Raw genomic sequence first — 12,586 nt, forward strand, 5'->3', positions numbered from 1 at the left:
TCCTGGGCCAATACATTCTTCTTCATGCCATGGTCTCATGTCTCTCTCTGTTTGATTTGTCCCCGTGTCAAACTGCTGAGCTCCTTTCTCACATGTCTCTTCATTGTTTCTGGAGTTGTTTGTCCACTGATCTCCAGTAGCATATTGGGCACCTACTGACCTGGGAAGTTCAACTTTCAGTGTCCTATCATTTTGCCTTTTCATACTGTTCGTGGGGTTCTCAAGGCAAGCATGCTGAAGTGCTCTGCCATTCCCTTTCCCTTCTCCAGTGGACCACATTTTGTCAGAACTCTCCACCATGACCCGTGCTCATAGTTTCATTGAGTTAGATAAGGCTGTGGTCCATGTGATCACTTTGATTAGTTTTCTGTGATTGTGGTTTTCATTCTCTCTGCCCTCTGATGGATTAGGATAAGAGGCTTATGGAAGCTTCCTGATGGGAGAGACTGATTGAGGGGGAAACTGGGTCGTCTTCTTATGAGTGGGGCCACGCTTAGTAAATCTTTAATCCAATTTTCTGTTGATGGGCAGGTCTGTGTTCCCTCCCTGTTGTTTGACCTGAGGCCAAACTATGGTGGAGTTAATGAAGATAATGGCAACCTCCTTCAAAAGGCCCCATGCGTGCACTGCTGCACTCAGTGCCCCCGACCCTGCAGCAGGCTACCACCAACCCACACCTCTGCTGGAGACTCCTGGACACTCATGGGCAAGTCTGGGTCAGTCTCCTGTGGGGTCACTGCTCCTTTTTCCTGGGTCCTGGTGTGCACAAGGTTTTGTTTGTGCCCTCCAAGAGTCTGTTTCCCCAGTCCTGTGTAAGTTCTGGTGGCTCTATGGTGAGGTTAATGGCGACCTCCTCCAAGAGGTCTTACGCCACACCCAGGTCTGCTGTACCCAGAGCCCCTGCCCCTGCTGCCCCTGGTCAGCAGGCCACTGCTGACCCATACCTCCACAGTAGACAAAAACTCAAAGGCAGGTCTAAGCTCAGTCTCTGTGGGTTCTCTGGTGTGCACAATGTTTTGTTTAAACCCTCCAATCAGTGGAGAAGTAACTCCAGTAAGAATGAAGAGACAGAGCCAAAGCAAAAACAACGCCCAGTTGTGGGTGTGGCTGGTAATGGTAGTAGAGTCCAATGCTATAAAGAACAAAATTGCATAGGAACCTGGAATGTTAGGTCCATGAATCAAGGTAAATTGGAAGTGGTCAAACAGGAGATGGCAAGAGTGAACACTGACATCTTAGGAATCAGTGAACTAAAATGGACTGGAATGGGTAAATTTAATCAGATGACCATTGTATCTACTACTGTGGGCAAGAATCCCTTAGAAGAAATGGAGTGACCCTCATAGTCAACAAAAGAGTCCAAAATGCAGTACTTGAATGCAGTCTCAAAAATGACAGAATGGTTTCTCTTCATTTCCAAGGCAAACCATTCAAAATCACAGTAATCCAAGTCTATGCCCCAACCAGTAATGCTGAAGAAGCTGAAGCTGAATGGTTCTACAAAGACCTACAAGACCTTCTAGAACTAACACACAAAAAAGATGTCCTTTTCATCATAGGGGACTGGAATGCAAAAGTAGGAAGTCAAGAGATACCTGGAGTAACAAGCAAATTTGGCCTTGGAGTAAAAATGAAGCAGCACATGTCTCCAAAGAAGACATACAGATGGCTAACAAACACATGAAAAGATGCTCAACATCACTCATTATCAGAGAAATGCAAATCAAAACCACTATGAGGTACCATTTCACACCAGTCAGAATGGCTGCGATCCAAAAGTCTACAAGCAATAAATGCTGGAGAGGGTGTGAAGAAAAGGGAACCCTCTTACACTGTTGGTGGGAATGCAAACTAGTACAGCCACTAAGGAGAACAGTGTGGAGATTCCTTTAAAAACTGGAAATAGAACTGCCTTATGATCCAGCAATCCCACTGCTGGGCATACACACTGAGGAAACCAGAAGGGAAAGAGACATGTGTACCCCAATGTTCATCGCGGCACTGTTTATAATAGCCAGGACATGGAAGCAACCTAGATGTCCATCAGCAGATGAATGGATAAGAAAGCTGTGGTACATATACACAATGGAGTATTACTCAGCCATTAAAAAGAATACATTTGAATCAGTTCTAATGAGGTGGATGAAACTGGAGCCTATTATACAGAGTGAAGTAAGCCAGAAGGAAAAACACCAATACAGTATACTAACGCATATATATGGAATTTAGAAAGATGGTAACAATAACCTTGTGTACGAGACAGCAAAAGAGACACTGATGTATAGAACAGTCTTATGGACTCTGTGGGAGAGGGAGAGGGTGGGAAGATTTGGGAGAATGGCATTGAAACATGTAAAATATCATGTATGAAATGAGATGCCAATCCAGGTTCGATGCACGATACTGGATGCTTGGGGCTAGTGCACTGGGACGACCCAGAGGGATGGTATGGGGAGGGAGGAGGGAGGAGGGTTCAGGATGGGGAACACATGTATACCTGTGGCGGATTCATTTTGATGTTTGGCAAAACTAATACAATTAGGTAAAGTTTAAAAATAAAATTAAAAAAAAAAATGAAGCAGCACAAAGGCTAACTGAGTTTTGCCAAGAGAATGCACTGTTAATAGCAAACACCCTCTTCCAACAACACAAGAGAAGACTCTACACATGGACATCACAAGATGGTCAATACCAAAATCAGATTGATTATCTTCTTTGCAGCCAAAGATGGAAAAGCTCTATACAGTCAACAAAAACAAGACTGGGAGCTGAGTGTGGCTCAGATCATGAACTCCTTATTGCAAATTCAGACTAAAATTGAAGAAAGTAGGAAATACCACTAGACCATTTGGGTATGACCTAAATCAAATCCCTTATGATTATACAGTGGAAGTGACAAACAGATTCAGGGGATTAGATCTGATAGAGTGCCTGAAGAACTATGGTCAGAGGTTTGTGACATTGTAGAGGAGGCAGTGATCAAGACCATCCCCAAGAAAAAGAAATGGAAAAAGGCAAAATAGTTTCTGAGAAGGCCTTACAAATACCTGAGAAAAGAGAAGCCAAAGACAAAGGAGAAAAGAAAAATATACCCACTTGAATGCAGAGTTCCAAAGAATAGCAAGGAGAGATAAGAAAGCCTTCCTAAGTGATCAATGCAAAGAAATAGAGGAAAACAATAGAATGGGAAAGACTAGAGATCTCTTTAAGAAAATTAGAGACATCAAGGGAACATTTCATGCAAAGATGGGCTCAATAAAGGACAAAAATGGTATGGACCTACCAGAAGCAGAAGATATTAAGAAGAAGTGGCAAGAATACACAGAAGAACTATACAAAAAAGATCTTCATGACCCAGATCACACTTACCTAGAGCCAGACATCCTGGATTGGGAAGTCAAGTGGGCCTCAGGAAGCATCACTATGAACAAAGCTAGTGGCGGTGATGGAATTCCACTTGAGCTATTTCAAATCCTGAAAGATGATGCTGTGAAAGTGCTGCACTCAATATGTCAGCAAATTTGGAAAACTCATCAGTGGCTACAGGACTGAAAAAGGTCAGTTTTCATTCCAATCCCAAAGAAGGGCAATGCCAAACAATGTTCCAACTATCACATAATTGCACTCATCTCACGCACTAACAAGTAATACTCAAAATTCTCCAACCAGGCTTCAACAGTACGTGAACTCAGAACTTCCAGATGTTCAAGGTGGTTTTAGAAAAGGCAGAGGAACCAGAGATCAAATTGCCAACATTTGTTGGATCATCAAAAAAGCAAGAGAATTCCAGAAAAACATCTACTTCAGCTTTATTGACTACAAGGCCTTTGACTATGTGGATCACAACAAACTGTGGAAAATTCTTGAAGAGATGGGAATACCAGACTTCCTTACCTGCCTCCTGAGAAATCTGTATGCAGGTCAAGAAGCAACAGTTAGAACTGGACATGGAACAACAGACTGGTTCCAAATCAGGAAAGGAGTACATCAAGGCTGTATATGTCACCCTGCGTATTTAAATTATGTGCAGAGTACATCATGTGAAATGTCAGGCTGGATGAAGCACAAACTGGAATCAAGATTTCAGAGAGAAATATCAGTGACCTCAGATATGCAGATGATACGACCCTTTTGGCAGAAAGTGAAGAACTAAAGATCCTCTTGATGCAAGTAAGAGGAGAGTGAAAAAGTTGGCTTAGAACTCAACATTCAGAAAACTAACATCATGGCATCTGGCCCCATCACTTCAATGGCAAATAGATGGGAAAACAATGGAAACAGTGAGAGACTTTATTTTGGGGCTCCAAAATCACTGCAGATGGTGACTGCAGCTTTGAAATTAAAAGATGCTTGCTCCTTGGAAGAAATGCTATGACCAACCTAGACAGCATATTAAAAAGCAGAGACATTACTTTGCAGCAAAGGTCCATCTAGTCAAAGCTATTGTTTTTCCAGTAGTCATGTATGGATGTGAGAATTGGACCATAAGAAAGCTGAGCGCTGAAGAATTGATGCTTTTGAACTGTGGTGTTGGAGAAGACTCTTGAGAGTCCTTTGGACTGCAAGGAAATCAAATCAGTCAATCCTAAAGGAAATCAGTCCTAAATATTCATTGGAAGGACTGATGCTGAAGCTCCAATACTTTGGTCACCTGATGAGAAGAAATAACTCACTGGAAAAGACCCTGATGCTGGGAAAGATTGAAGGCCGGAGGAGAAGGGGATGACAGAGGATGAGATGGTTGGATGGCATCACCAACTCGATGGACATGAGTTTGGGTAAGCTCCGAGAGTTGATGACGGACAGAGAAGCCTGGCGTGCTGCAGTCCAAAAAGTTGGGTTGCAAAAAGTTGGACATGACTGAGCGACTGAACTGAACTTTCTAGCCTGTAAACTTCCACCCAGACATCATCTTCTCTTTCATTTATTCAACAAATATCCAGTGAGGACTTCCTGTGTGTGCTGAGCAGTATGTTCAATGCAAGATGCTAGGACTTGCTATGAACCGGTAATATGCTTAAGAATCGATAGAAATTATCTCAATTCATTTTCATAAAACCCAGTGAAATTGCAAAGGTAGGCTTCCCAGGTCGTGCTAGTGGTAAAGAGCCCACCCACCTGCCAATGCAGGAGACTTAAGAGTCTCTGGTTCAACCCCTGGGTCAGGAAGATCCCCTAGAAGAGGGCATGACAACACACTCCAGTATACTTAGTTGGAGAATCCTATGGACAGAGGAGCCTAGCAGGCTACAGCCCCTAGGGTCACACAGAACTGGACATGACTAAAGTGAAGTGGCTTTGCACACATGCACACACATGTAAGAGTACACTGTCATGGGACTTTCCTGGTGGTTCAGTGGTTAAGACTCCACGCACCGAGGGGTGCAGGTTCGATTCATCCCTGGTCGGGGAACTGAGATCACTTATGCTGCATGGTGCGGCCAAAATAAGTATTAAATGAGCCGCTACTCTGTACTAGGAAAAATCATCACTGTGACTTAACCAGTGCATGCAACAGAGGTCATAAATAAATAGTACAAAACACTTTTTTTTAAAATAGTATAAAAAAGAGTACATTGTCATGTAAGAGTTTGAGGTGTAGGTTTACATGTGCTGAACCTTGTCATTCTTTCCCTGTGTGACAAGCAACAGCATTCCCACCCCTGCATCCCCACCATACACACCCCCATAGTACATTCACACACCACACATTATCCATCATATATGTGTGCACAGACACACACACACTCATCAGACTTGTAGCATGAAGAAAGTACCTCTCCGCAGAATAGCAGTTTGTTCAGAATATTCTACGTATGTAGGAATTTGCTCCACAATGTACAGAGTGCCTTCGTCAAGGCTGTGGTTCAAATTTACCTTCTTCAGGTCTAGGACCATGTACTGATTGTTATATGTTCCTGAAGCAGAGAAGACATGAAGACAGGGCATGGGTACTTCTTGGCTGGTTAACTCAAAATCTAAAAAAATCATACATGCGTAAACGTTATTCTGCAGGGCCACTTACCAGAGTTGTATTTTGAAAAGACCTCTGCCCACTGCTTGCCATTATTAGCCATCATACTGGCCACCCGGACTCTTTGCCAGGCCAGGAGAGACTGGGGTACCACGTGCTGCAGTAGGGTTTTATTATATACGCTGTTTGTGGTTTGCAGCAATACCAAACCACTGCTAAGAAGGTAAAAGTCGTCCAGAGACTCCAAAAACCCTACAGGAAACATGAATATATGAATCAGCGTACATACATGCAAAATATCAAACCATCATTGTTAATGTAGAACTTTGCATATACAATGCATTTTGCAGAGTATTAGTTATTATTTCTTTTGGGGGTTTTTAAAAATTTATAAGTGGAGGATAATTGCTTTACAGTGTTGTTGGTTTCTGCCATACATCAGCATGAATAAGCCATCGGTATACACACATCCCCTCCTTATTGAACTTCCCTCCTACCTTCCACCCCATCCCACCCCTCTAGGTTGTTACAGAGCACCAGGTTGAGCTCCCTGCATCACACTGCAAATTCCCACCGGCTGTCTATTTTACATATAATGCGTATATATTTCAGAGCTACTCTCTCAGTTCATCCCACCGTCTCCTTCCCCCGCTGGGTCCACAAGTCTGTTCCCTGTCTGCGACTCTATTCCTGCCCTGCAAATAGGCTCATCAGTACTGTTTTTCTTGATTCCATATGTGTGTGTTAATATGCAATAATAGTGTTTCTCTGGCTTGCTTCACTGTTTATAACAAGCTCTAGGGTGTCAGTTGTCATTGCCCTCCTCCAGCTTTGGTTCACCTCGGCAGCAGATGCCGGTGAACCTCCATCCCTGGGCTCTCCATTGAAAAATTTTGATTTTATGATTTGATGAAAATACATTAAATCAGGAACCAGACCTAAGGATGCATGATTGACAAGCAAAGTATTAATGACTATATAGTCATAGTATGATTATATAGTCATACTAATGACTATATACAAGCAAATTTTAATGACTGTTCATTCACCACTTGGGCTGGAGTCATTTTGCAGTGTTTCATCTGAACAACCATATTGGCAGCCTTGAGCAAGCTCTCTGATAGAAAATCTCCACATGATGGAAAGCTGTATTTCTGGCCTAATATTCTTGCTAATTCACTCCTTATTGTAGCAGCCTCGATGGACACAAGAGGGCAGGCATTCTTTAATATGTATAGGTAAGTGACTAATACTAACATGAAAGGAACAGTATTTCATTCAAGAGCAAGACTGTTTATAGAAGACCAAAAAAAAAAAAAAGTAGGCCATCTAGAGTTCTAGAACAAAGAAGATAAACTGTCTTACAAAAAACTTTAGTCAAGGAGTCTAATTTTATAATTTTGAGTTTAACGTTAAAGAAAAGGCCCAGGGAAGGGACAAAGTCCTGAAATACAGCATTATAAGAGAAACAAGTGTTCTTTGAATATGTAAAATTATATTCTTGCTCTAATCTTTCACTAGCAACTTCAGAAGGCACTCTATGTTAGATAAGGATAGAGTGAAACATCTGGGATGAAAGCCAGCTGGCAAATTACATTTCATAGTAAGCTTCTTACTAAATTTAATTAAGAGACAAAAGAGAACCCTTACAGTTAATAAAGCATCTTCCAGGACTTAGAAAATAACCACCTGAGGTCTTCCCTGGTGGCAGAGTGGATAAGAATCCGCCTGCCGATGCAGGGAACACAGATCAGGTCCAGCAAGATTCCACATGCCGTGGAGCAACTAAGCCTGTGCACCCTAAAGCCCATACTCCGCAACAAGAGAAGCCATTGCAATGAGAAGCCCTCGCACCGCAACCAAGAGTAAGTAGTCCCAGCTCGCTGCAACTAGAGAAAGCCTGCACAAAGCAACGAAGATCCAGTGCAGACAAAAATAAATAAAATCTTTTTAAAAATGGATTTTCAGAAGGCTTTTTTAAAATAGCCACTTGAATTATAAACAATGACCACTCTCCTCTAATTCTATTTAGATCTCTTGCTTAGTACAACCCAGAAGAGTTTATCCTTATTATCCTACCAAGTGTATTTAAAATGTGCCCCGTTTGGAAGAGTGACATGAACATCACAGGGGTGTGAGACACTCCGTTTATCTCTCCCCCTCAATCTACAACCAGTAAAACCAGTAAAGCATCCGTAACTCAACAAAGGTGACTCTGCCCCACACAGCAGGATGCTGGAGAATTCCACACATCTGTTATCTAAAGGTGGGTGGATTGGACCACATGGAGGAGGAAGAACCAGAGGAACAATGAAGGCAGTACCTGTAGTCCTGAACCCCTGGGCACAATAGCTGGGCCCAGAGCCCGGGAGAAGCCTTAATAGCTGGGTAGGTGGCACACAGGAGTCTGGTGGCCTGGTCACAGCACCCCCAGCCAACAGGGAGCTGGAAGGCAGCGGCAGCAAGCCCTGCAACCCTGTTCCTCAAGCTACAGGGCACCACGACTCAGCCTCCCCTCCCCCACTGCCTCCAGCAGCAGCACCTACAACTCCAGTCAAGGCAGAGACACCTGCGACCCCGGTTCCGTTTCACTCTCTCCCTCCCCATACCCAGGGAACAGCACACAGCCGAGGAACCTGCTATCTCAGAGGTGCCCCACCAACAGCACCGGTGACAATGAGGGTCCAGGGCAACATCCCTGACAGAGACAGAAGAGGGTGGGAAGTGACAGCTCTCAAAAATAACCAGAGGCAGCTCTGGGAAAAGAACCCCGACCACTCCCCGTCGTAAAAAATAGGAAAGGAAAAAAACCACAACAAAACCAACTTGCGCTATATCGCCACCTACTGGAAAGCAAAAGAAAGGCATCTAATTACTAAACATTGCAGGCGGATTCTTTACCAACTGAGCTATGAGGGAAGGCCCAATTACTAAACTACTGAACAGTTACTCAAGAAGGGGGGGGGGGGGAAGTTTTACCCAAAGAAGAAATATTTGACACTTCAAATTCACTGGATGAAGCACAAGCTGGAATCAAGATTTCCGGGAGAAATATCAACAACCTCAGATATGCAGATGACCTACCCTTATGGCAGAAAGCGAAGAGGAACTACAGAGCCTCTTGATGAAAGTGAAAGAGGAGAGTGAAAAAGTTGGCTTAAAGCTCAACATTCAGAAAATTAAGATCATGGCATCTGGTCCTATCACTTCATGGCAAATAGATGGGGAAACGATGGAAATAGTGAGAGATTTTATTTTCTTGGCCTCCAAAATCATTGCAGATGGTGACTGCAGCTGTGAAATTAAAAGACACTTGCTCTTTGGAAGAAATGCTATGACCAACATAGACAGCATATTAAAAAGCAGAGACATTACTTTGCCAACAAAGGTCCATCTAGTCAAAGCTATGGTTTTTCCAGTAGTCATGTATGGATGTGAGAGTTGGACTATAAAGAAAGCTGAGTGCTGAAGAATTGATGCTTTTGAACTGTGGTGTTGGAGAAGACTCTTGAGAGTCCCCTGGACTGCAAGGAAATCCAACCAGTCAATTCTAAAGGAAATCAGTCCTGAATATTCTTTGGAAGATGATGCTAAGCTGAAACTCCAATACTTAGGCCACCTGATGCGAAGAACTGACTCACTGGAAAACACCCTGATGCTGGGAAAGATTGAAGGCGGGAGGAAAGGGGGATGACAGAGGATGAGATGGTTGGATGGCATCACCAACTCGATGGACATGGTTTTTGGTGGACTCTGGGAGTTGGTGATGGACAGGGAGGCCTGGTGTGCTGCAGTCCATGGGGTCTCAAAGAGTTGGACACGACTGAACAGCTGAACTGAACATTATATAAATTTTTGTATATATAAATATTATATTTCTCCTCCTGTATACACTCCAGTGTGCTCATTCCCAAAATGCCCTCCCCCTGCCACCCTTCCTCTCTGGTAACCACTAATCTGTTCACTGTATCTATGTGTTTGTTTTTGTTTGGTTTGGTTTGTTCATTTATTTTTAATTTATTTTTGTATTCCACATATGAATGAAATCATATGATATGTGTCTTTTTCCATCTGACTTACTTCATTTAGCATAATACTTGCAAGGTTCCCAAATAGCCAAAACAATCTTGAGAAAGAGGAACAGAGCTAGAAGAATCATGCTCCCTGACTTCAGACTATACTACAAAGCTACAGTCATAAAACAGTATGGAACTGGCACAAAAAAGACACATCAGTTGCTTAACTTCATAGACTTGTATGTCCAGTTTTTTCCCCAGGTTTGGGTAGTCCTCAACTGTTATTTCTTTCAATACACTCTCCTCACTCTCCCTTCTCCTTTCTGGGATACCCATTACCCTAATGATACATTTCCTAATGGAGTCAGATAGTTCTATAGGATTTTCTTCTTTGTAGACCTTAATTTCCTCTCTTCTATCTATATCATTTCTAGATTTGTCTTCGAGCTCACTAATTCTCTCTTCCATGTGGTCTCCAGTATTTCCAGTGCTTTCTAATTCAGTCTTTATTTCATTTAAAGTTCTTCAGCTCCAGAGTTTCTACTTGGTTCTATTTTTGAATTTCAGTTGGTATTCAGAAAATACCAATTTCTCTTTGGTATTCTTTCTGTTAATTAATTTTATTTCTGAGCTCACTGAATTGCCTTTCAAAGTTTTCTTGTAGCTCATTGGGTATCTTCACAGGTATCTGAATTCTCTATAACTTAGATAATGTTATAAACCATTAAAAATTTAAAAGGTGTTCATTTGCACATCACATACATTAACTGCTCCAAAGCTTTTGAAACCATAAGCCCCCGCGTCCTTGTCTTCTGAAGTAAAATACTGACTCAAGAGTTAATCATTGGAAAATGTGAAGATGTAGAAAGAAAGAGGAGAAGGCAATGGCACCCCACTCCAGTACTCTTGCCTGGAAAATCCCATGGATGGAGGAGCCTGGTAGGCTGCAGTCCATTGGGTTGCTGAGGGTTGGACACGACTGAGTGACTTCACTTTCACTTTTCACTTTCATGCATTGGAGAAGGCAATGGCAACCCCCTCCAGTGTTCTTGCCTGGAGAATCCCAGGGACGGGGGAGCCTGGTGGGCTGCCATCTCTGGGGTCACACAGAGTCGGACACGACTGAAGTGATGCAGCAGCAGCAGCAGCAGCAGAAGAAAGAATAGCTGTTGGGCTGGGGAACTGGTAACAACTTAAGCTATAATTCTGCCACACAGAAGAATTACTGAACGCTCACTTCCCTGAAAGACATAGATAAAGGCCTGACACACATTCCTAAGTTGTTTTTACAAGAAGCAGACCCCCTCCCCCTTTCATCTGGAGTGATGAAAACTCCTGGCCACAAGGACAAAGACCCTAGACTGGTTGGTGCTTGAAGAAGACTGAAGACTGATGGTGCCTGAAGCTTCACCTTGATGCCAGCCAATCCAAGAACTGTCTATTAGCTGATCAATGCCCTGCTCCTCACACTATGAAACTCCTCATTACCCTCTTCAGGGTGGGTCATATAGTTTTGAGGGCATTAGCCCTTTATGGCCCTTTTTTCCTGGCAAAGCAATAAAAGCTACTCTTTTCTGCTTCACCCCAAACTCTGTCTCTGCATTTCTATTCAGCACCAGTAAAGAGGCTGAATTTCAGCAACACTGTGAAGACCAAAAACTTTCCTTCCTTCCTTCCTTCCAAAAGAGTAGACTTATTGTTGACCAAGGACATGAATGACATACAACTCAGGGTCAGGCATGAGGATCACGATTGTAAAAATATCTGTACTGCATGTCTTCACCCCTTGCTTTATCCATACTTAGCAATGGGACATGGCAGCATCTCCCAGCAAGAGACATTGTCTGTTTCCCCACCCCTTAAATCTGAACTGTTTTGGCTTAACAAAAGGTGCCAGTTCTAGCCTAGGCCTCAAGAGACCTTGCACACTTCTTCTCACTCCCTTATAATCCTGTTACAGCTGAGAAAATTGGTGCAGCCTAGCCTAGTATCTGGGATGGGAGGCAAAGTGCAGGAGGCCCAGCCTCTAGCTGGGCAGCCCCCTAAGTGCGACAGAGTTCATCCAAGATCAGCAGAGCTGCCCACCCAACCCCAGCCAACCATGGATGCATGAATGTGCCCAGCTGAGACACTGTCCTATATACTCAAAAGCAATAATAATCACATATGTGTTTACAGCACAAACTTTTGAGGGTTCAGCAGTAGCCAGTATAATAATAATAGTAACCCAGTTACGCAACATATTTTGTTTTCAAATGTCTTACTGCCATTTCATTTTAACATAGATGGATGTGACACTTCAGGAATAGTTTTCTTTTTTAAAAGGAAAAAACAAAGTAATATCTTGGCAACATACTCACCTTTCTGCTCAGGTTTTTCCCACAGCTAAAGAGGAATAACGTCACTTCTCAGATCTTGGGGAAGGCAATCACCTATGCTGGGCTGTCTGATGTCTCAAAGCCTATCTGATTCTCATTAAAACTTTATTTAACACCTACTATATTCCAAGCACTGTGCAATGACCCCAGCCTAGAGACTGTAGTAGAATTCCTTCAGCTTCTCCAAAAGTCACATGCCCAGACTGCTCTCCCTACCC

At 43.0% G+C, this 12,586-nt stretch overlaps 1 protein-coding gene across 2 annotated transcripts in view; it reads right to left on the minus strand.

Moving 5' to 3' along the window:
• PLBD1 (phospholipase B domain containing 1) overlaps positions 1-12,586 on the minus strand; it is an 89,823-nt gene that overhangs the window by 7,774 nt on the left and 69,463 nt on the right. For both annotated transcript variants that reach the window (XM_070371129.1, XM_070371130.1), the window contains exons 7-8: positions 6,026-6,226; positions 5,778-5,918 (exon numbers count right to left, since the gene is read on the minus strand). In XM_070371129.1, coding sequence (XP_070227230.1) covers positions 5,778-5,918; positions 6,026-6,226 — 342 coding nt within the window. The remainder of the gene's footprint in view (positions 1-5,777; positions 5,919-6,025; positions 6,227-12,586) is intronic.

The sequence above is a fragment of the Bos mutus genome, chromosome 5 (genome assembly GCF_027580195.1).
Source record: "Bos mutus isolate GX-2022 chromosome 5, NWIPB_WYAK_1.1, whole genome shotgun sequence".
Taxonomy (NCBI): Eukaryota; Metazoa; Chordata; class Mammalia; order Artiodactyla; family Bovidae; genus Bos; species Bos mutus.